The 22,677-nt window shown below is 34.9% G+C and overlaps 1 protein-coding gene across 1 annotated transcript in view; it reads right to left on the bottom strand.

Moving 5' to 3' along the window:
- The window catches only part of ITFG1 (integrin alpha FG-GAP repeat containing 1), a 286,044-nt gene that overhangs the window by 170,830 nt on the left and 92,537 nt on the right, over nucleotides 1–22,677 (bottom strand). Inside the window, exon 8 of the mRNA XM_041766923.1 lies at nucleotides 22,549–22,630. Within this exon, the coding sequence (XP_041622857.1) occupies nucleotides 22,549–22,630 (82 nt within the window). The remainder of the gene's footprint in view (nucleotides 1–22,548; nucleotides 22,631–22,677) is intronic.

Here is a 22,677-nt window from a genome sequence, read left to right as displayed (position 1 = left end):
TGACACTTGGGTCTATACAATTTCAACTCTGACAACCAAGAACTTTGCAGCTTCTTCTTCACCCTGAACTATAACAAATAATCATCAGTCAATATTACTATTGTCTCTCAAACAGGTTAAATTTTATACTACTCTCTTTACACACAAATATTATGATTAGAAAAATATTCTAAATAATCCACTGTTCTGAGATGAGAAAAAAAAAACATATTGATTACATATAACACTCAGGAACTTATTCAAAATTAACTTGAAATGAATCATAGTCCTACATGCAACAGGTAAAATTAGAAAATTTACAGAAAACAGGAGAAAATATTTTTGTCCTTGGTTTAGGCAAAGATTTCTTAGATATGGCACTAAAAGCATGATGAGTAAAAGGAAAATCTGATACACTGGACTTCAGAATATTTTAAAACTTTTGCTCTTCAAAGGAATCTATAAGAAAATGAAAAGATAAGCCACAGACTGAGAGAAAAGTTTTTCAAATCATGCATCTGAAATAAGATTCATATTGATAATATACGAAGTCCTACAACTGAATAAAACAACCAGGTTTTAAAAAAATGGACAAAGAATTGGAATAGATATTCCACTAGAGAAAATACTCATACGGCATAAACACACAAAAAAATGCTCAGCATCTTTAATCATATTGGAAATGCAAATAAAAGGCAAAATAATATACTACTATACACTCAACAGAATGATTATAACAGAAAAAAACCACAATATTAAATGCTGACAAGGATGTGGAGAAATTGGAACCCCCATATACTGTTGGTAATAACTTAAAAAGATATAGCCACTTTGGAGAGCAGTTTGGCAACTTCATAAAAGCTAAGCATAAAAAAAAAAAAAAGCTAAGCATATATTTACCATACAGACCTAGTAATTTTACTCCTGGTAATAGTAATGGAAAACCGAACCCATATGTCTATACAGTCTTTTAACCAAATTTTCATAGCAGGATTATTCATAATAGCTCCAAACTAAAACCATTCTAAAATGTTCATCAATGGGTGACAAAGGATAGTATACTCAATGGAATCCCACTAAGTAATAAAAAGGATCAAGTTACTGATACATACTACACCATGAACAAACTTCAGAAACATGATGCTAACTGTAAAAAGCCAGAAATGCTTTATGATTCCATTTACATACAATTTCTAAAATAGGCAAAACTATTTAGACAAAGTAGATAAGTGACATGAGCAAGATGGCAGGCTAGGCACCTCCAGGCTTTTATTCCCTCAAAGACATACTTAAAAAACAAACAAAAAACTCCAACCAACCAACCAAACAAACAAAATAACCACAAGCAGAAACTTACAGAAACAACTCTGACAGAAGTCTGAAAACAGTCAAAGGTGACAGCAACCAGAAGTCTGACTTTATTTATTATTTTAGAGAGATGGGGAGGGGGTGAAATAGAGAATCCCAAGAAGGCTTCATGCCCAGGGTGGAGCCCAGCTTCGGATCCAATCTCATGATCCTGAGATCATGACCTAAGCCAAAATCAAGAGTCAGATGCTTAAACAGCTGAACCACCAAAGTGCCTTGCAAATTCTGATTTAAAAAAAAAGACAAGTTGAAAATGGTAGGAAAAGTTTGTGGTACTTCTACTTGTCCATGACCTACCCCTCTCAGTGTGACAGAAGTGCTGAAACAGTGATGGTTTTTATTCCCAGTGTGAGATCCTGAATCCAGAGTCAGGAACCGATCTTATTTGCAAATTATTGTATATATCTATTTTAACCTGTCTAGGGGTTCCCTGAAAGACAGATGAAAGAAAGGTCCTTGTGGGTATTTGTTTAAAATGAAACTCAGGCCAGAAAAGCAGTGGGCACTGCTCAAAAACACTGCAAGGCCCACAGATGTGTTGGGCAAGACACAATTGGCTGCTTAAGTCCTGGAACAAAAATCTGAAGGACATTCTTTGTAAAATTTAAAAGTATCTGAGGTAAGGGATGGGAAAAGTGATTGATTTAGAAAGCCGCATACCTTAGAAAGATCTGAAATAATCCAAAGTTTTCACCTTGGGCTGTTCCATAGACTAAGTAGAAGCCTGGCTATGTTTTATGTTTTGAAGGAAAGACCAGCATAGGGCCAATATGCAAAGAGCTTGTTGTTTTTATTTAAAAAAATTTTTTTTAAAGCTCCTGGTATTCAAGGACATGTCTGTCAAACATTAGAAGAACGTGAGCTAAAGATATAGAGACTTCATTGAGTGTACAAGACAAGGAATACAGTCTTTGTGAAAAGTTTGGGAAAGTACCTAAATAAATGGGAGTCCTTCAGACTAGAACTTTGGGATAGGGTAAGAATCTGATTTCCAGTTACCACATTATAATATTTAAATATCCAGCTTACAGCCAAAAAATCACAAGGTATACAAAGAATTAGGAAAGGACAGCCCATTCCAAGAAACAAAAGTACTGGATGGAAACCATTCTGAAGGAAGCTCAGACAGACTCAGTAGACAAACACTTTAAATGTCTTAAATATGCTCAAAGGGCTAAAAAACAAAACCAAAAATGGAAAAAAAAAACCCAACAAAAGACTAAAAGAAAGCAGAAAAATGACATAAAAATAAGTTGAGAATATCAATAAAAAGATTACAGAAAGGAACCAAATAGGCATTTTGGAACTGAAAAGGAAAATAACTGAAAAGTTCACTAGAGGAACTCAACATTAGGTGCAATAAGGAAGAAGAGTATTTTATTAAAAAGGTTTTATTTATTTATTCATGAGAGACACACAGAGAGAGGCAGAGATGTTGGTAGAGGGAGAAGCAGGCTCCCCATGGGGAGCCCAGTATGGGACTCAACCCCCAGACCCAGGATCACACTCTGAGCCAAAGACAGATGCTCAACTACTGAGTCACCCAGGCATTCCAATGAAGAAATAGTTAACTTCAAGACAGAAAAAGTGACATCAAAGTCCAAGAAACAGAAAAATAAAAGATGAGAAAAAGTGAACAGAGCTGAAGGCACAAGAGGGAAACCATCTGTGGATTATATTGGTATTATGGAAGTGTCAGGAGAGAGAGATAGGGAAGAACAGAAGGAAATATTTGAAGAAATAATGGCTAAATACTTCCCAAATTTGAGGAAAGATATGAATCTGAAAATTAAAGAGCCTAGTTTTAAACAACCAATAGGTCAAAGGAGAATCACTAGGGAAATTAGAAAATACTTAAGATATGAATGAAAATGAAAACACAACAAAACCAAACCTATAGGATACAGTGAAGGCAGTGTGCAGAGGTAATTTATATCCATAAGTAAAATGTCTACCTTAAAAACAAAGATCTCAAATCAATAGCTTAAGTATATGCTTTGAGGAATAAGAAAAAAAGAAAACTATCCCCAAATTAAGAAAAACAAAGAAAATAACTAAAGGCTATTTTGTAGATAAAGAAACTAGAGGTCAGAAAATAAAATCAAAACTAAAAGTTGCTTTTTAAAAGGATAAAAGAATAGAGAAAACTTTAGTGAGACAAAAAAAGAAAGGAAGATGTAAATCACTAAAATCAGATATGAAAGTGAGTCCATTACTTCTGCCTTCAGAGAAATAAAAAGGAGGTATAAGAGAACAGTTTGAACTTTTGGCAAAAAATCTGATAATCTAGATGAAATGAACAAATTCTGAGAAATACACAAATCACCTAAACTGACTCAAGAACAAACAGACCATATCATTAAACCTATAATAAGTATAGTGATTGTATCATTAATCAAATACTTTACAACTAAAAAGAGTCAAAGCAGATGGCTTGTAAATTTTACTAATATTTACAGAGTTAACACCAAATTCTAAAACTCATCAAAACAATAAAAGAAGAGGGAACACTTTATAGCTCAGGCCAGAATTACCCTCATATCAAAGTCAGATAAAGAAATCAAAGGAACATTACAGATCAGTATTCCTTATGATTTTTTGTGTAAAATTCCTCAACAAAACACCAAGAAACAAAATCCAACAGCATATTAAAATGATTATACAACACGAATAAGTGGGCATTATGGCAGGAATGCAAGGGAGACACAACACAAGAAAATCAATTAAGGTTAAATACATCATAGTGACAAAACAAAGAAAAAAAGACCCACATGATCATCTCATGTGACACAGAAAAGGCACTTCATAAAATCCAACACTCTTTATAAAATATTTCAAAAACTTATGAATAAAAGGGAACTTTCTTGATAAAGGGCATCTAAGAAAACCCAGAGCTAACATAACGGTGAAAACTATCCCCCACCCAAGTTCAAGAACAAGATACCCACTTTCATCACTGTTATTCAACACTGTACAGAAGTTCTAGCCAGAGCAATTAGATAAGAAAAGAAATTAATGGCATTCAAATTCAAAAGGAAGAAATTAAACGATCTCTATTCTAGATACGAAGTTATAATGGAGGATACCCCAAAGGATTCTCAAGAAAGCTACTGGATGTAATAATGAATGAATTTAAGGGAGTTGCAAGGCACAAGATTGACTCAGAAAAACTGGTTGTGTTTCTATATACTAACAATCAATAATAATCAGAATAATAATTTTGACACCAAAAGCAAAGGCAAAAAAAAAAATTAGAAATAAGCAGGGAGGATACATCAAATTAAGAAGCTTCTGTGCAGCAAAGGAACAATCATCAAAATGAAACCATAGCAGATAGAAAAAAACATTTTTAAGTCATTGTAACCACAATTAAAAAAATAGATTATGGCTGTCTGTGGCTAGGGGTATGGATACAGACTGCTGCCTACGGGCATGAGGAAACTTTTTGGGTTAGTGGAAGTATTCCAAAATTAGGATTGTGGTCATGACTGCACAACAGTATCATACTTTATTAAAACTCACTGAACTCTACACTTTTAAAAAAAGATTTTATCTATTTATTCATCAGAGACACAGATAGAGAGGCAGAGGGAGAAGCAGGCTCCTCCCCAAGGAGCCCAATGTGGGACTCGATCCTGGACTCCGGGATCATGCCCTGAGCCAAAGGCAGACATTCAACTGCTGAGCCACCCAGGCGTCCCTGAACTCTACACATTTAATTAAAATGGAAACTTTCATGTCATGCAAGTTATATTGCAATAAAATTGTTAAAAATTTAAAAGACTTTATATAAGTAGACTCCTCTCAAAGGAATTCTTCATTAAACATTTACTAAGTGTTTACTGTGTGGCAACCACTATCCTAAACACTGAAGTATAAATATGAAAAGTTATTCTGGGTAAAGTGGGGGAAACAACTCAATAAATAATTGCAAGGGTACAGCAGGTGCTAAAACAGAGAAGGTATAGCAGGAACAACCCGGAATTGGCAAGTCACTCTAACTTGAAACTCCATCTGATATAATCACCGCCTCAATCAAATATAAATAAGTACCTTATTTATCCATCCAGCAAACACTTTCAGAGAGTCTATTATGTGTCAGGTACGGTGATTAGTTTGTTAAGAATAACTATTAAGACCTGAAAAGTGAGTAGGGTATTAGGAGGGCAAAAGAGGAGGAAGGTGATGCCAGGCAAAGGAATGTCCACAAGGCTTGGAAATGAAATAGGAAAAGGAGTATGATATATTTGGGCAATTGTACACAGATTAGTGTGTATGTAAAGTTTTTGTGTAGTTAAGAGAAACTAGACCTAAAAGAACCTGCTGTGCCAGTGAACACTGGACCTTATCCTAAGGGCACGGGGAACTTTTTAAGAATTTTAGTCTTACTTATTTATTTTGGGGCACCTGCTAGCTCAGTCAGTTAAGCATCTGACTCGATTTTAGCTCAGGTCATGATCTCATGGTTGTGAGATCGCCTGCATCAGGCTCCTGTTTGAGAGTCTCTTCCTCTCTCTCTGACCCCTTGCCTCCCTGCTTGCACATGTTCTCTCTTCAATAAGTAAGTACATATTTAATTTTGTGTAGAAGTAGCATTACAAAGTGGAGAATGGTTTGGAGAGGCACAAGAATAGGGTTGAAAGATCAGTAATCTTTTAGTAAGCTAGGAGAAAGAAGAGATAAAGAAGTGTATCTGTTTAAAAGGACAGTTTAAAGAAATATGAAGGAAGTAAGATCCATGTATTTTGGTGGTTTGAAGACTATGGGACAGTGAAAAGAAAGTAAAATATTAGGAAGATATTCTAGGAGGAGAGGAGAAAAGAGAAAGGCTGTATTTATTTATTTTAAAGATTTTATTTATTTATTCATTCATAAGAGACAGAGAGAGAGAGAGAGAGAGAGAGGCAGAGACACAGGCAGAGGGAGAAGCAGGCTCCACGCAGGGAGCCCGACGTGTGACTCGATCCCGGGACTCCAGGATCATGCCCTGGGCCGAAGGCAGGTGCTAAACTGCTGAGCCACCCAGGGATCCCCAAGAGAAAGGCTTTAAAGAATGAATTTGTATTAGGAACTCCTCTCTTATATCTTTTGGAGAATATATTGAATAAAGAGAATATTAAACTATAAGTAAATGATCTAAAATATTATTATTGCAGCTCACATTTATTCAGCCTGAACCATGTGCAAGGCACTAAAGCAACTAAAATATCATTTTATTTTATGTTTCTCACAAATGTAGTTAAAATCCCATATTATACGTGAGACAATAGTTGGTTAAAGGGTTTGAGTAACTTACCCAGAACTGAAGTTTGAATCTAGATCCATTTGAATCTAAAGCCTAAGACAAATCTTTAATAGCAAAATAATACTGTTATAAGTGATTTGTAATAGAATTAAGATAAAATACAAATTATACTTTATAAGTCCTCAATTACTTTTAATAGGTTTTTGATTGATTTCCAAGTGTCTTACATACAATGCACTATGTTCCTATTTTCTGTTGCTCCCACTAATCATAAAATATACCAGTTTTAGACTTGCAGCTTATATTGCCTATAATAGATTCACTTCAGTCCTAAAGACATATGGACTGAAAGTAAAGGGATAGAAAAAATTTTCCACACAAATGGCATGAAAAAAAAAAAAAAAGCCAGGGTAATAATACTTATACCAGACAAAACAGACTTGAAAACAAAGACAGTAGCAAGAGATAAAGGGCCCTACATAATGATAAAGGGAACAATCCAACAGCAGAATAGAACATTATAAGTATTATGTACCCAAAAGTGGAGCACCTAAATACATAAAGCAAATACTAACAGAGCTAATGGGAGAAACTGACAGTAATATAATAGAAACAGGGGACTTTAATAACTTACTTACATCAATGGATAGATTATCCAGACAGACAGCAAATCAACAAGGAAAGAATGTCTTTGAATGAATGACACATAAGGCTAGATGAACCTAAAGCTATATATAGAACAGTGCATCCAAAACCAGCATAATACACATTTTTAAAAAGTGTGCATGGAACAATCTCTAGGATAGATCAGACTATATTAGAACACAAAACAAGTCTCAATAAATTTAAGAATGAAATCAAAACAAGCATCTTTTCTGACCACGACAATATGAAAACCAGAAATCAATCACAAGAAAAAAATCTAAAAAAACACAAACACATGGAGGCTAAATAACATGCTACTAAACAATGAATGGGTCAAAGATAAAATAAAAAAGGAATAAAAAAATTCATAGAGACAAATCAAAATAAAAATACAATGGTCCAAAGTCTTTGAGACCAGGCAAAAGTAGTTCTACGAGGGATGTTTATAGCCAATAAAGGGTTTCCTCAAGAAACAAAAATCTCAAACTATCTAAACCTTATACCTAAAGGAGCTAGAAAAAGAACATTAAAGCCAAAGCTAGGGCAAGCCCAGGTGGCTCAGTGGTTTACACTGCCTTCAGCCCAGGGCGTGATCCTGGAGACCTGGGATCAAGTCCCACGTCAGGCTCCCTGCATGGAGCCTGCTTCTCCTCTGCCTCTCTCTCTCTCTCTGTCTCTCATGAATAAATATATAAAATCTTAAAAAAAAAAAAAAAGCCAAAGCTAGTTAGAAGGGAGAAAATAATGAAAATTAGAGCAGAAATAAATGAAATAGAGACTAAAAAAGCAATAGAAAAGATCAGTGAGACCAAGAAAAGGCTTTTTGAAAAGATAAAATTGAGAAACCTTTAGTCAGATTCATTAAGAAAAGAGAGGACTCAAATAAATAAGAAATGAAGGAGAAGAAAGAAGAACCAACACTACAGAAATATAAAGAATTATAAAAGAAAATTATGAAAAATTATATGCCAACAAATTGGACAACAAAGAACTAAATTTCTAGAAACATAGCTTTCCAAAATTGAATCAGGAAGAAAAAGAAAATTGTTAAGATAGATTACTAGTAATGAAATTGAATCACTAATCACAAAACTCCCAACAAAGAAAAGTCCAGGTGAATTATACCAAACATTGAAAGAAAAATTATACTTTTTTCTCAAACGACTGCAAAAAATAGAAAAGGAAGGAAAACTTATGAGTCCAGCATTGCCTTGATACCAAAACCAGACAAAGACACTAGAAAAGGAAAGAAGTATAGGCCAGGATCTCTGATGAACATAGATACAAAAATTTTCAACAAAATATTAGCAATTGAATTCCGTAATACATTAAAAAAAAATCATGCAGCACAATCAATTGGGATTTATTCCAGGGATGTAAGAGTGGCTCAATATTTGCAAATCATTGAATGTGATATATTACATTAACAAGAGCAAAAATAAAAACCATATGATTAAGTCAATAGATGCATAAAATGCATGTGACAAAATATAAAACACATTTATGATAAAAACCCTCAACAAAGTGGGTTTAGAGGGAACGTTCCTCAACACAGTAAAGGCCATGTATAAAAATGCCACAGCTAACATCATATTCAATGGTGAAAAACTGAAGGCTTTTCCTCTAAGATTAGGAAAAAGATAAGGATGTGCATTCTCACCACTTTTACTCAACATAGTGCTGGAAGTCCTAGCTGCAGCAATCAGACAAGATATAAAAGGCATCTGAATTGATAAAGAAGAAGGAAAACTGTCACTATTTGCAAATGACATTATACTATGCATCGAAAATCCTAAAGACCTCACCAATAAACTATTAGAACTGATAATTCAGCAAAGTTGCAGAATAAAAATTAAAATATAGAAACATGTTATATTTCTATATACTAATAATAAAGTAGCAAAAGCAGCTATTAAGAAATTAATCCCATTTACAAATGCAGTGAAAGAATAAAATATCTAGGAACAAAGTTAACCAAAGAAGTGAATGATCTATACTGTGAAAACTATAAGACCCAGATGAAAGAAATTGAAGACGACAGAAACAATTGGAAAGATACTCCATACTCATGGATTTGAAAAATTAGTATCATTAAAATGTTAACACTACCCAAAGAAACTTACAGATTCAATGCAATCCCTATCAAAATACAAACAACATTTTTCACAGAACTAGAACAAACAATCCTAAAATTTGTAAGGAACTCCAAGACTCCAAATAGCCAAAGCAATCTTGAGAAAGAAGAACAAACCGGGAGTCACCCTAATCTCAGATTTCAAGATATAATAGAAAGCACAATCTCAGATTTCAAGATATATTACTCAAAACAGTATGGTAATGGCACAAAAACAGACACAAATCAATGGAACAGGATTAAGAATCCAGAAATTAACCCACATCTATGTGATCAATTAATCTATGACAAAAGAGGCAAGAATATGTAATGGAAAAAAGACAGTCTTTTCAATAAATGGTATTGGGAAAATCTGATGGCTACACACAAGTAAATGAAAATAACCATTTTCTTGCAACATACATACGCAAAAAGAATAAACTCAAAATGGATCAAAGACCTAAATGTGAAACTTGAAACCATAAATCTAAAAGAAAACATTGGCAGTAATCTCTTTGGACATTGTGTAGATATGTCCCCACAGGAACATAGGGAACAAAGGCAAACATAAACTATTGGGACTATATCAAAATAAAAAGCTTTTGCACAACAATGGAAACCATCAGTAAAACAAAAGGGCAACCACTTTAAAGGGAGAAGATATTTGCAAATGATAAATCCGATAAGGGATCAGTATCCAAAATATATAAGTAACTTATGCAACTCAACATCATATAATAATCCAGTTAAAAATGGGTAGAGGACCTGAAAGGACATTTTCCAAAAAAGATATCCAGATGGCCAAGAGACACATGAAAAGAGGCTCAACATCACTATCAGGCAAATCAAAACAACAATAAGATATCACCTTATACCAGTCAGAAAGGCTAGTATTAAAAGAACAAGAAATAACAAGTGTTGACAAGGATGCGGAGAAAAAGGAACCCTTGTTGGTGGTAATGTAAATTGGTGCAACCATGTGGAAAATAGTATGGGGATTCCTCAAAAAATTAAAAATAGAAATACTATATGATCCATTAATTCCAGTACTGGTTATACACCCAAAGGAAATAAAAACAATATTTTAAAAAGATATGTACAACCTTATGTTTATTACAGTATATTTACAGTAGCCAATATGTGGAAGTAACCCAGGTGTCCAAGAGATGTGGTGTACATACACATACTACACATACAAAGCAATATTACTCATCCATAAAGAGTGAGATCTTACCATATGTGTATAGACGGACCTCGAGAGTATGGTGCTAAGGGAAGTCAGATAAAGACAAACAGTGTAGGATTTCACTGATATGTAGAATCTAATGAACAAACCAACAGAAAAACCCAGACTCTTTAATATAGAGAATAGGGGTGCATGGATGGCTTAGTAGGTTTAAGTGTCTGACTCTTGATATCATCTCATGTCTTGATCTTAGGGGGTCATAAGTTAAAGCCCCACATTGGGCTCCATGCTGAGCATGGAGCCCACTTAAAAAAAATAAAACGAAAAACATTATGGGGGGAAGGGGTGGGACAGGGAGGAGGAAGAGAGAATAAATTGGCTCCCAGAAGGGAGGTGAGTGGGAGTATGGTGAAATAGATAAAAGGGATTAAGAGGTACAAACTCCCAGTTATAATGTAAATAAATCACAGAGATGAAAAGTACAGCACAGGGAATACAGTCAATAATACTGTAATAATGTACAATGACAGATGGCGTCTATACTTATCATGGCAAGTATTCAATAATATATAGAATTTTTGAATCTATGTTGTATACCTGAAGCTAATATAACATTGTATGTCAATTATGCTTCAATAAAAACAAAAGCAACATATTCCCTCTAATGGGGACCTGCAACTGTAAAAATAATTAATTAAAATAATAAATAATGAATTTAGTTTTTAAAAGCGGCAGCTTATTTTGAAAAGATTATATGAGATGTAGAGTTAATAAAGATTTTAAAAAAGATTTTATTTATTCATAAGAGACACACAGAGAGAGAGAGGCAGAGACATAGGCAGAGGGAGAAGCAGGCTCCACGTAGGAAGCCTGATGTGGGACTCGATCCTGGGACTCCAGGATCATGCCCTGAGCTGAAGGCAGATGCTTAACCACTGAGCCACCCAGGCGTCCCCTTAATAAACATTCTTAATGCAGGACACATATAAGCCAATGATTCAAATGAAGACTACCAAATCAAAGGAGAACAGAAAAAGAAATCATTTGTATGATATGAAGCAAAAAATTCTTGATTTAAAAAATATGAACTAGGGGTGCCTAAGTAGCTCAGTTGGTTAAGTGTCTGCCTTCAGTTCAGGTCATGATCCTGATGTCCCGGGATCGAGCCCCACATCAGGCCCTCTGCTCACTGGGGAATCTGCTTCTCCCTCTCCCTCTGCCCCTGCTCTCTTCCCCCTCCTTCATGTGTGCTCTCTCTCTCTGATAAATAAAAAAAATCTTAAAAAATATGAAGAGAGAACATAAAGAATTTATATAAGAAGAATGTGTTTGAATAAACTTAGAGAAATCTTGCTATCAAAGGATGAGTCACAATTTAGAAGTGAGTCAGTTTCAAACACTAAGTAATATGGACATGTGGCTGAAAATCATAAACAAGTAAGGGGGAACAATCAAATCAAAGGGAGAGCAAGGAACTTATTTCTAGGAAATGATCTCCCACAAGTACTCAGAAAATTAATATTGAAATGACTTTATATCACTAATAACTAGAAATTTATTATACTTTTTAAATTTTTTTTTTTTTTTTTTTTATGATAGTCACAGAGAGAGAGAGAGGCAGAGACACAGGCGGAGGGAGAAGCAGGCTCCATGCACTGGGAGCCCGACGTGGGATTCGATCCCGGGTCTCCAGGATCGTGCCCTGGGCCAAAGGCAGGCGCCAAACCGCTGCGCCACCCAGGGATCCCAGAAATTTATTATACTTGATAAAGATATCTGAAAAGCTGTGTTATTTCAGGAGATATTAATATATGGTGAGGGTTGTTTGTTTATTTATTTATTTTTAGATTTTATTTATTTATTCATGAGACACACAGAGAGAGGCAGAGACACAGGCAGAGGGAGAAGCAGGCTCCCCACAGGGAGCCTGATGCAGGACTTGATCCCAGGACCCCAGGATCACGGCCTGAGCTGAAGGCAGACACTCAACTGCTGAGCCACCTAGGCTTCCCTATGGTGAGTTTTTAAATCAAAACCACCAATCTTTATGTTGATTTTTTTCTGGAATCCGTAAGCATCATATATTGTAGAATCACTGATTATGTGTGTATGTGTGTATGTGTGTGTGTGTGTGTGTGTGTGTGTGTGTTGGGTTCTGCACTGGGTGTGGAGCCTACTTAAGATTTTCCCTCTCCTTCTTCCTTTCCCCCCACCCCTCCCTCAAAAAAACACAAAACAACAACAATAAAAAAAACCAGCTTGTGAGACAGAGCCAAGGACTGTGTGTCCCAGCTTGGCCATTTACTAGCGCTGTGCCCTTGGGCAAGTTTTTTTAACATCTCTGAACCGCTGTTACTACATCTGTATAAAGAAGATAAATAAAACTGTTCACCTCAGGAGGGTTGGGGAGAATTGTTGTCAATGTAAAAGAGTTCCAGCCAAATAATAAGTACTTTTAAGTACTATGAAAAAGTAAACAAACATTTGGAAAATACTAAACTCTTAAATCCTTAGATGTTGCTGAGTAACAAAAATTTGAAACTTTCCTATGATTAAATTAAGAATACATTAGTTATATGAGGTAATATGATGATAGGCAGGGGCAGGTTAAGTACACATAATGTCCATTCATCTCTGCATGTAACAGGGAATGAAAAAGAACTGACTTGCTATTTTGTTCCACAGGAAGAGAACAAGAAAATGGGATTGCATTTTGAGAGCCACTATGGGAATGGATTGCTTCAGACAAAGGATAACTAGCAAAAGGCACTTTCATCCATCCACTACCCATCCACCATCTACCTAACTATCAATCCATTCGTCCAATCCATAAGTCAACTCTTTAGTGCGTAAGAGTTAATTAAGCAAAGGAGAGTGGTCTGTGTACCTACCTACATCCAAAAAGTACATGTTTGCTTGTATCAGCAGATAGGGCATTTACACAGAATGAAAAGGCAGTATTGCAGATGGAAGAAAATGGGGTTGAAATGAAAACCTAAGTTGTTTGAAAATGGAATAGGACATTTAGAAAAGGGGTGGCACTGGGACCTTCATAATTTATTCTCATGCTTCTTTATTGCTCTGATAGTAGGGGATTCCCCTCAAGTATAATATACCAAAGAGGAATAAATTTCAATGTCTTTCCTCTTTTCTAGGCTGTATTTATCTAGAAGCCCTAAGAACAGGCAAGATCCTGCAATAATCACTTTCCTTGTGCTATGGCAATCAAATAAGGAAGACAGAAATGCCTGGTGAACATCACAGGGCAGTTATATGGGTTGCTCCACTTATCACTAGGGCAAGATTAGAGAGACAAGTGCTCCAATTAAGTTGTGGGTTATGTTAGATAAAGTAATAAGAATACTGCTTGTTAAATTACAAAATAGCAATGTAATAATGTAAAAATAATTATCCTACAGAATTTTTAAGTACTTTAAATTTAATATCCAAAGAGTCAATTATACATTCTAATACCTTGAGTCATTAAAAAAAAAAAAAGGAACAGTGTAGTTTTGAGAATATAGAACATCATCAGAGGTATAGCTTTACTAAAAAACAACAACAACAACAACAAAATCAGAACAAAACAGAACTCTTACCTAGAAAGGCAAGAATCTAATATATATACAAACTTGTACATAAAGGCTCCAGGAATTTAGGGTCCTAATTTTTCCTCATGCTTGTATATCTTAAAAGAAATGAATACATTTAGTGCTGCTTTAAATGCTGAGTATGTATAAAATCAGGACTCTGAAGCAACAATTTTATAATTTGTGTATAAATTACCATTTCCAATCAAAAAGCATTCAAAATATTTTATCAGAATCACATCTGGCATCCATGACTCACCAAGATAGATGCCTCAGTCTTTGCTAGAAAGTAGAAACTCAGAGAGTAATCGCTTTTGCTATGGCAACCACTGCAGTGCAATTGCCACAATGACATGGAATGGAACAAACTGGACTCAGAATATTCTAAGAACATCTAATTACTTTATGTTCCACATGGCAATGTGTGCATATATTTCAGTTTTACCAAAAATTTATAACAATATTGTCTTTAGTGGGGTAGGGGCAGGTCAAGCGGAGGGAAACAAAGGTCTAGCAGGTTAGAGAGAAAACTGTTTAAATTAGCTGCTTTTACTTTGACCATGTCCGAATAAATTGGCACTAGAAAGACCCCCAAAATATTGAGAAGCTATACAAATACTGTAGTTTGTTCCAATGTTAAATAAAATAAATACTACAGATAATATATATTGTCAGAATTCAGGAATTAGAAAAACAGACATATGAGGATTAAGAATAAAAATTTATAAGGACCCAGAATGTATCCTAGAATCAGCACCCATCTATTTTAGAGATTCAGAACACATTTTAGTTGAAGCACTTAACTTTAATCAAAATGAGCAAAAGTAAGTTAGATCAGTCCTCATCATGTAAGTGACACTTAGAAGTTCTGTTTAGTAGGATTATGGTTAAAGATACTTAAGGCTTTGCTGAAATTTGGGTTCAATTCTTAAAAAGCAATTAGTTAAATAAATTAGAATATATTTTCATTTAATTAAATTATTGATTATTCACAATGCGACTGGCACTGCTCCAGGCACGAAATATAGTAGTGAACAAAACACATCAATGGACTATATTCTAGTGAGAGTATATGAGTAAAATGCACAGTATGTCAGATAGTGATAAATGCCATGGAGTAAAATAAAGAGGGAAAGAAGATAAGCGTGCTGCAGGGGAGGGGGTAGAACTTACATGGAGTGATCAGGGAAGGTCTCCTGGATAGGGCGATATTTTAGCAAGACTAGAAGATTATTAGGGAATGACTCATGAGAAATAGTTGGAGGAAGAGCATTTTACAGAAAGGAATGAACAAAGGCAGGAGCAGCCCTCAGAGGAAACTATGCCTGGCCTGTTTGAGAAACACAGAGGCCAGTGTGGTTAGAATATAGTTCTATCTCAGTGAACGGTGTCATCATCCAGACAGTTATTCAAGTCCCAAACCTAGAAGTCATCCTTTCTTCTTCTCTTCCTTCCAACATCCAATCCATTAGCAAGTCCTATCAACTTTGTCTCCCATATCTAAATATGACCGCTTCTCTTATCTTCTATGATTGCTTTGGTTATTCTTTTGCCTGGTTAACTGCATATCCTCTTAACAAGTCACCTTGAAGCTTTCAATTACATCTAGAATTAAATCTAAACTCTTTACCTATCTAGGTCCTCAAGGCTCCAAAGACCTGGTCAAGTGCCAGTCTTCTTTTTGTTCCTTTCAACATTCACTTAGGTGTTATCTTTACATGGAACACTTTCCAAAGACCTCTTGTGACTTCATTCAAGTCTTGGGTTAAATATGATCTCCAATCAGCTATGGAAAATAGCCCTTCTTACCCCCATTACAGTACTTTATTTTCATAAAGCTCTTACTACTTTCTAAAAATGCCTTAGTAATTTAATTATCTTTTCCCCCCTCAATTGAATTTAAACATCAGAGCAGGGTTCGTGTATCCTTCACTTGTGTATATGCCAGGCAGCTAGGATAGAGCAGTCCAAATAGTAGGCACTCAAAAAAATATTTTTTGAATAGATTAACATCTTGTACATCTTTCAGCATAAAAGAGGAAGAAAATTGAATGGAAAAACTAATTACCATACAATTTTAAAGAATAAACTATTTGAACTAAAATGTCTATACCATAAAATTCAAAGACATACAAGTATTATATATTTCAAATTCCTTGAATCCAGGAATTATATCTAATTTGTCCATACTCCATATATTAAAGTATTCTGTATTTGTATCTACTTAATAATTTTCACTGGTGATGAAGGTGCTATGGTAGTATATTTAAGAGAGAGTTTCTGAAACCTGAAGCATTTCTCTGAATTCAATTGTCAGTGTCACCTTCTTGATGAAAATACAAATAAAGCTACTTAAAAGAGCAGCCAATTTCCAAGTATAAGAAACAAATAAACTCTACTATTAAGTCTTTGGAACAAAAGATAGCTTTAAATGACTCATAATGAGACCAAGCCCAGAAAACATAACACTCAGAACTTTTCCCTATCCAGTCTCTCTTGTAATAATAATTGTCATCTGTCTATTTGAAGGCATTTGATTTCCAAAATTTTTTATAAAAGGTAATATGAAAATTCAATTCTCCATTACCATTCAGGCTAAATATGAAATTCAAATTTCTAAACATGGCTCATCTGATTTACTTTTATTACAAGAGAAAGCACTAACAAGAAACTTTTAATTTGACAGACTGTTATTGAGTATGCCTAATTGTGAAACAAGAGAAAGTATAAATACCATGTTATCTTGAACTAAGCATTTCAGTTCTACCATGGTAGAATTTAATTTGGAATTAAAATCTAAATTTTTTCCAAGTAGCATATAGACTTCATAAAATAATTTGATTTGGTGGTTTCCCCTTTTTTCTCCTTCACTTTAAAAGACATCATTGATTATTTACTGGGTTAGGCAATGGGGATACTCAATTGAACATGATGGGGTCTCAACCATCAGTGACACCATCTATGTTAATAACTTTGAAGGATGATCAAATTTTATATTTTCATCAGCCTCTTTATTTCTTATAAAATTATTTAGATGACCTGACTGACAATTCCCAGGCTTCACTAACATGCTAGGCATTTTTCCTTCGCTTCAAGAATAAAGTGTCATCTCCTTATGATAATCTGATATATATGAAATAGCATCAGGTTTAGATACATAAATTTATGTATTATGAGATTTAAAATGATTCAATCTATAGAAAATGCTAACACTCTATTAAAGCTTTCAATTTAACTTTTAGTTTTGTGGCTCTTTATTGATTTCTACTACATCTGTTATTGCATACAAAATTAATGTTTTTTCTTTAAGTCTGGTTATAATACTTTTTGATAGATAAAAAGTACCTTATTTTTCTTGACTTTTTGTCCTATGTAATTTAATAGAGAGACACCACCTTATCTGTAGAAATTCTAGAATATGGTATTTTGACCTAAAATACAGTTTAAAAGAACTATACAGTAGAAGACACAAAATGTGTTTTCCAGAAGAGGACTGCTTAACCACTGGAGGCATCTATGGGTTGGAGATCTAAGCACCTCATCTGACAGTAACCAGTAGCAGCCACTATTTATGAGCTGATTTCTAAGGCTCAGAGATTGCTAAAGAGTTCTGCAAGTTACATCTTTTGGGTCACTAGTGCCTTTAACCTGTAAATGCAAACACTTTTTCTTGTCATAATATTGTCAGTGGCTTTGAACCACCTTTTGGCCCTTTTTATCTTATTTTTCTATCAAGCTATTTATATTCTCTTCCTTGGAGGTCTCATTTGGGTCTTGACATCTTAGCTTTTGGAGGATTTTTAAGCTTGTTTTGCTTTATTCCTGAAGCTAGGCTTCCTAAATGTTTCAGGAATGTTCCAGCTTTGTTGTCTTACTAGTATAATTAATGTGATGACTCTAAAGTATCTCTAAAGTATTCAAACAAGCTTTCTCTTCTAATTACCTATCTCTATGAAGCATGGTAGAGAAAATAATTCTTTTAGTCACTCAGAGGCTTTTTTTTAACCTCTCTAATGTCAAATCAATGACTAAATTTACTGATTCTTTCTTTGCAATGTTTCTCACACTTGTCCCTCCCATTTATTGATGTAGTTAGCACATGCTTTTACCTCTTCATGACCTGCCCTATCTCCTGACTAGTTTCTATCTCCAGAAAATCCAGTACTTTTTAAAACTTTAAATCTGCTCCTCTTTTGATATAAAAATCTCAGGCGTATCAGAGATTCTAATAATTTTCCTCTGAATTCCTATTCCATGTCCAAGAAGCAATATCTTCTGCATATCCTACCAGACCAGAAGATTTTTACTTTCTGAAGTTAATTTAAGAAGGTATTAACAAAAAGATGTTCAAAATTGTTCTGTCTTCCCATTGCTTTCAGAGAATAAAATTAACATCTGCTCATCTGCTATCATTTGGTAATCCAGTGTGTTCCAGCCGATTTTTGTATGTTTTTATATTTTTACAGAAACTCTATTCAAGCCTTAAGTGGTTTATTCACTAGTCACTAATTACACCCTGTTTTCATACCTCTACATATTTTTTTAAAAAGATTTTATTTATTTATTCATGAGAGAGAGAGAGAGAGGCAGAGACACAGGCACAGGCTCCATGCAGGGAGCCTAACGTGGGACTCGATCCCAGGTCTCCAGGATCACACCCTGGGCTAAAGGCAGCGCTAAACCGCTGAGCCACCGGGGCTGCCCACCCTGTTTTCATACCTCTACATATTTTTTTAAAAAGATTTTATTTATTTATTCATGAGAGAGAGAGAGGCAGAGACACAGGCACAGGCTCCATGCAGGGAGCCTAACGTGGGACTCGATCCCAGATCTCCAGGATCACACCCTGGGCTAAAGGCAGCGCTCAACCGCTGAGCCACCGGGGCTGCCCACCTCTACATATTTTTAACCAAACCTCAGAGTTGTTTCAAAGTCTAGTCCAATACTCACCTCTTCTGTGAGCCTTCCTACCCTTTCGCGGCCTAAAGTGATTCAACTTGGCACAATACTTTGCATCATGTCTATGGCATTAGTTCCATAACTAATAGTGAAATACAGCCTAGTTTCTCTTATATTGTGGCAGTTGTTTCTTTATTCTTGTGCTTTTTTTTTTTTTTTTTTTTTTTTTTACAAATTTTGCGCTTTTGTTTTCCCCATTAGACCATACAATTCTTAAAGGGAAGGATCTTACCTTAAAAATCTGTGCTTTCTTACATGGCATTCAGTACAATACTTAAAACATGGCAGGTCTAACTTTTGTATTTTATCTGTAGGAGTTAAAGATCTTCTTAAAGTACATTATGTTCTCTAAAGAAGTTCACCCAACTCAGAGGATAGGTTCAATTATATACGAAGTTAGAAGTACTATGCCAAAAAAATCTAATGACACTTTAGGTACATACTTTTGTTTCTTTCTTGCTCACTATTATGCTTCCATAATTTACTATTTCATTATTAAATCAATATATTAATCTAACCACATAACAGAAAATCTGAAGAACATGGAATAATATGATAACCTGCTTTCACATAACCATCATTATCAGTTTCATCTATTTTTTTCTAATATGTTTTTTTTAGATGATTACATTGTGTAACATATTGTTTTTTAGATGTTACATTGTGTAACATATTGTTCTGCTCTTTTCTTCTAATAGAATCTTTATAACTATCACTTTCATGGGCTGTATAATATTCCATGGAGTTTTATTTAGCTGATTTCTCAAAGAGTATTTCTTTGTCTTATTAAAGAAATAAGTAACATAATTATATTTAGCTTGGATAATTATTCTGCTGCTTTTTTGGTAAAGGCTCCTGATGTGTGAGATTTTCAACCATCCTACCTACCTCCCTTTGGCTATAACTAGAATAGCCTAAATTTGAAGTAGATTTTTAAAAATCTTTAGTAAAATATTTTATGTTAGCAGCTAAATATTTCATCATAGCTGTAAAGCAGCTTCTGTTCCTAGGCAATTTAAGTGAGCTGGGGGCCATTTAAACCCTCCTTCCTGGTACAAGATTCTTCCCGTAAGTTCTATTATTTATTCAAGCATGTGCTTTTTTTTTTTTTAAACCCAATTTTACCCATTTGGTAAATAGCGAATTTCTGAAATCATGCTGACTTCCTGGCTGTCAGTCCCTTCTCCTGACTTGGTTCTAACAGTGTGTGTGTGTGCATGTGTGTAGGGAAGGGGAGTTGAGGGTGAAGGATAGGATGCAATTCACAGATGTATTCAAATGTATAGAAACATAATGAGTTACCACCTCACACCAGTGAGAATGGGGAAAATTAACAAGGCAGGAAACCACAAATGTTGGAGAGGATGTGGAGAAAGGGGAACCCTCCTGCACTGCTGGTCGGAATGTGAACTGGTGCAGCCACTCTGGAAAACTGTGTGGAGGTTCCTCAAAGACTTAAAAATAGATCTGCCCTACGACCAGCAATTGCACTCCTGGGGATTTACCCCAAAGATACAGATGCAATGAAACGCCGGGACACCTGTACCCCAATGTTTATAGCAGCAATGTCCACAATAGCTAAACTGTGGAAGGGGCCTCGGTGTCCATCAAAAGATGAATGGATAAAGAAGATGTGGTTTATGTATACAATGGAATATTACTCAGCCCTTAGAAACGACAAATACCCACCATTTGCTTCAACGTGGATGGAACTGGAGGGTATTATGCTGAGTGAAATAAATCAATTGGAGGACAAACATTATATGGTCTCATTCATTTGGGGGAATATAAAAAATAGTGACAGGGAATAAAGGGGAAAGGAGAAAAAATGAGTGGGAAATATCAGAAAGGGAGATAGAACATGAGAGACTCCTAACTCTGGGAAATGAACTGGGGGGGGAGGGGAGGTGGGCAGGGGGGTGACTGGGTGACGGGGACTGAGGGGGGCACTTGATGGGATGAGCACTGGGTGTTATTCTATATGTTGGCAAATTGAACACCAATAAAAAATAAATTTACAAAAAAAAATAAAACAAATGTATAGAAAATGTGCATTTTGTATATATTAATATTCATAACCTTATTAAATGTCATCTGCTTTTTTGGACTCATTAGCAGTCTTGTTTTTTGATAATACCCAACTAAAAATACATGGACTTTAACAATTTTGTTAAAAACAAGGCACTTTATCATACAAAACCACAATTATAAGACAAGTAACTTCAATTTCGAGGTTCTTAACCAGAGGTTAGGGGAGGTATATGTGCCCTCTGAGAATTACATAATGCATATATACTTTTTTTTCTAGAGAGAGACTTATAAAAGGATTTGTCATTAATCCAGCTAATTATGTCAGTCAGCAAATTAAAAGAAATATTTTCATATATTCTATACTTATTTATTTATTAAAGACACCAGAAATCTGCTCAAAATCAAAGTAACATTCAACATAATGAAACTAAAATACAGTACAACTAAAATACAGTACAACACAGAGATGTATGTGGATGTTTCCATCAAATAACACTATTAAACCTGCTTTAGATGCCTTAGGATTTATTTTATCTCTATGACACTGAATGATGGGTTGATTTTGATTTAATCAACTGAGCAAAGAGCAGTAACAACAATAAAGCCAGTTAAGTCTGATGAAAAGATTCATATTTCTTGTGATCTTACTCTGTGCCCAACACTGTGCTCTACTCACATTCTGTCATTCACTGTAGTCTTGTGAGGTGCATATGATCATCACTGTCATTTTATGGATGAGGAAACAGGCCTCTGGACATGGTGACATGTCATCTGAATTCTGTGGAACAGGCTGAGGTGTTTATTGGCAGAATGAAGGAAAAGTAGGAGGGGAGTGAACTTTAAACTCTTCAGTGTTGGTCATCTAGACTACCTTCCCATCTAATACCAAAATCCTTTTTAATAATAATTGACAAATGGTGAAAGAGCCATACATGTTTTGGAAGTTCCTAACCAATGTGAACTTATAGTATGGAATTTTATGGCAAACAGATTCCTGTGTCCTCATGTGGCAAATTCCTTGATGTTACTTTACTGCTCTTTGGGATTAAGAGGTAAATAAAAAAATGTTCTTAGTATTGAAGTTTCAAGAGGTCAGGTTAACTCCAATTTTTCTTTTTGGTTCCATAATCTAGATGTATATGAAAACTTCACAACTACTTGGTATTCTCTAGAAAAGCCTCATTAGACTTCCTTGTTTTGCATGTTACTCCTGCAAACAGGAATCTTTTAGGTTCTAATTATACTTTAAACATAAATGTCATAAATTGCTCCTGGTATTAAGGAACTGACCACCTACCACATATAATATTAGGAAAGGCATCTTTTAAATCTTTAATAGTTCTGAAGATAATAAAATTATATTCAAGTAGAGGAAATTAAGATGACTAGGTTAGAGACAGGGGTAGAATTTGAAAGATGAAAAGAGTCTTACCAAAATCTGCAAATGCTGACTGTCCAACCACCATCATATTTTGAGGTTTTTCAAATATAGTACTGACAGAGAAATTTCCATCCTGTTAATGGCAGAAAATTTTGGGTTAGACTATCATAAACCATTCAT

The sequence above is a fragment of the Vulpes lagopus genome, chromosome 8 (assembly GCF_018345385.1).
Source record: "Vulpes lagopus strain Blue_001 chromosome 8, ASM1834538v1, whole genome shotgun sequence".
Lineage (NCBI taxonomy): Eukaryota > Metazoa > Chordata > Mammalia > Carnivora > Canidae > Vulpes > Vulpes lagopus.
This window is presented reverse-complemented; position numbering and strand designations above follow the sequence as displayed.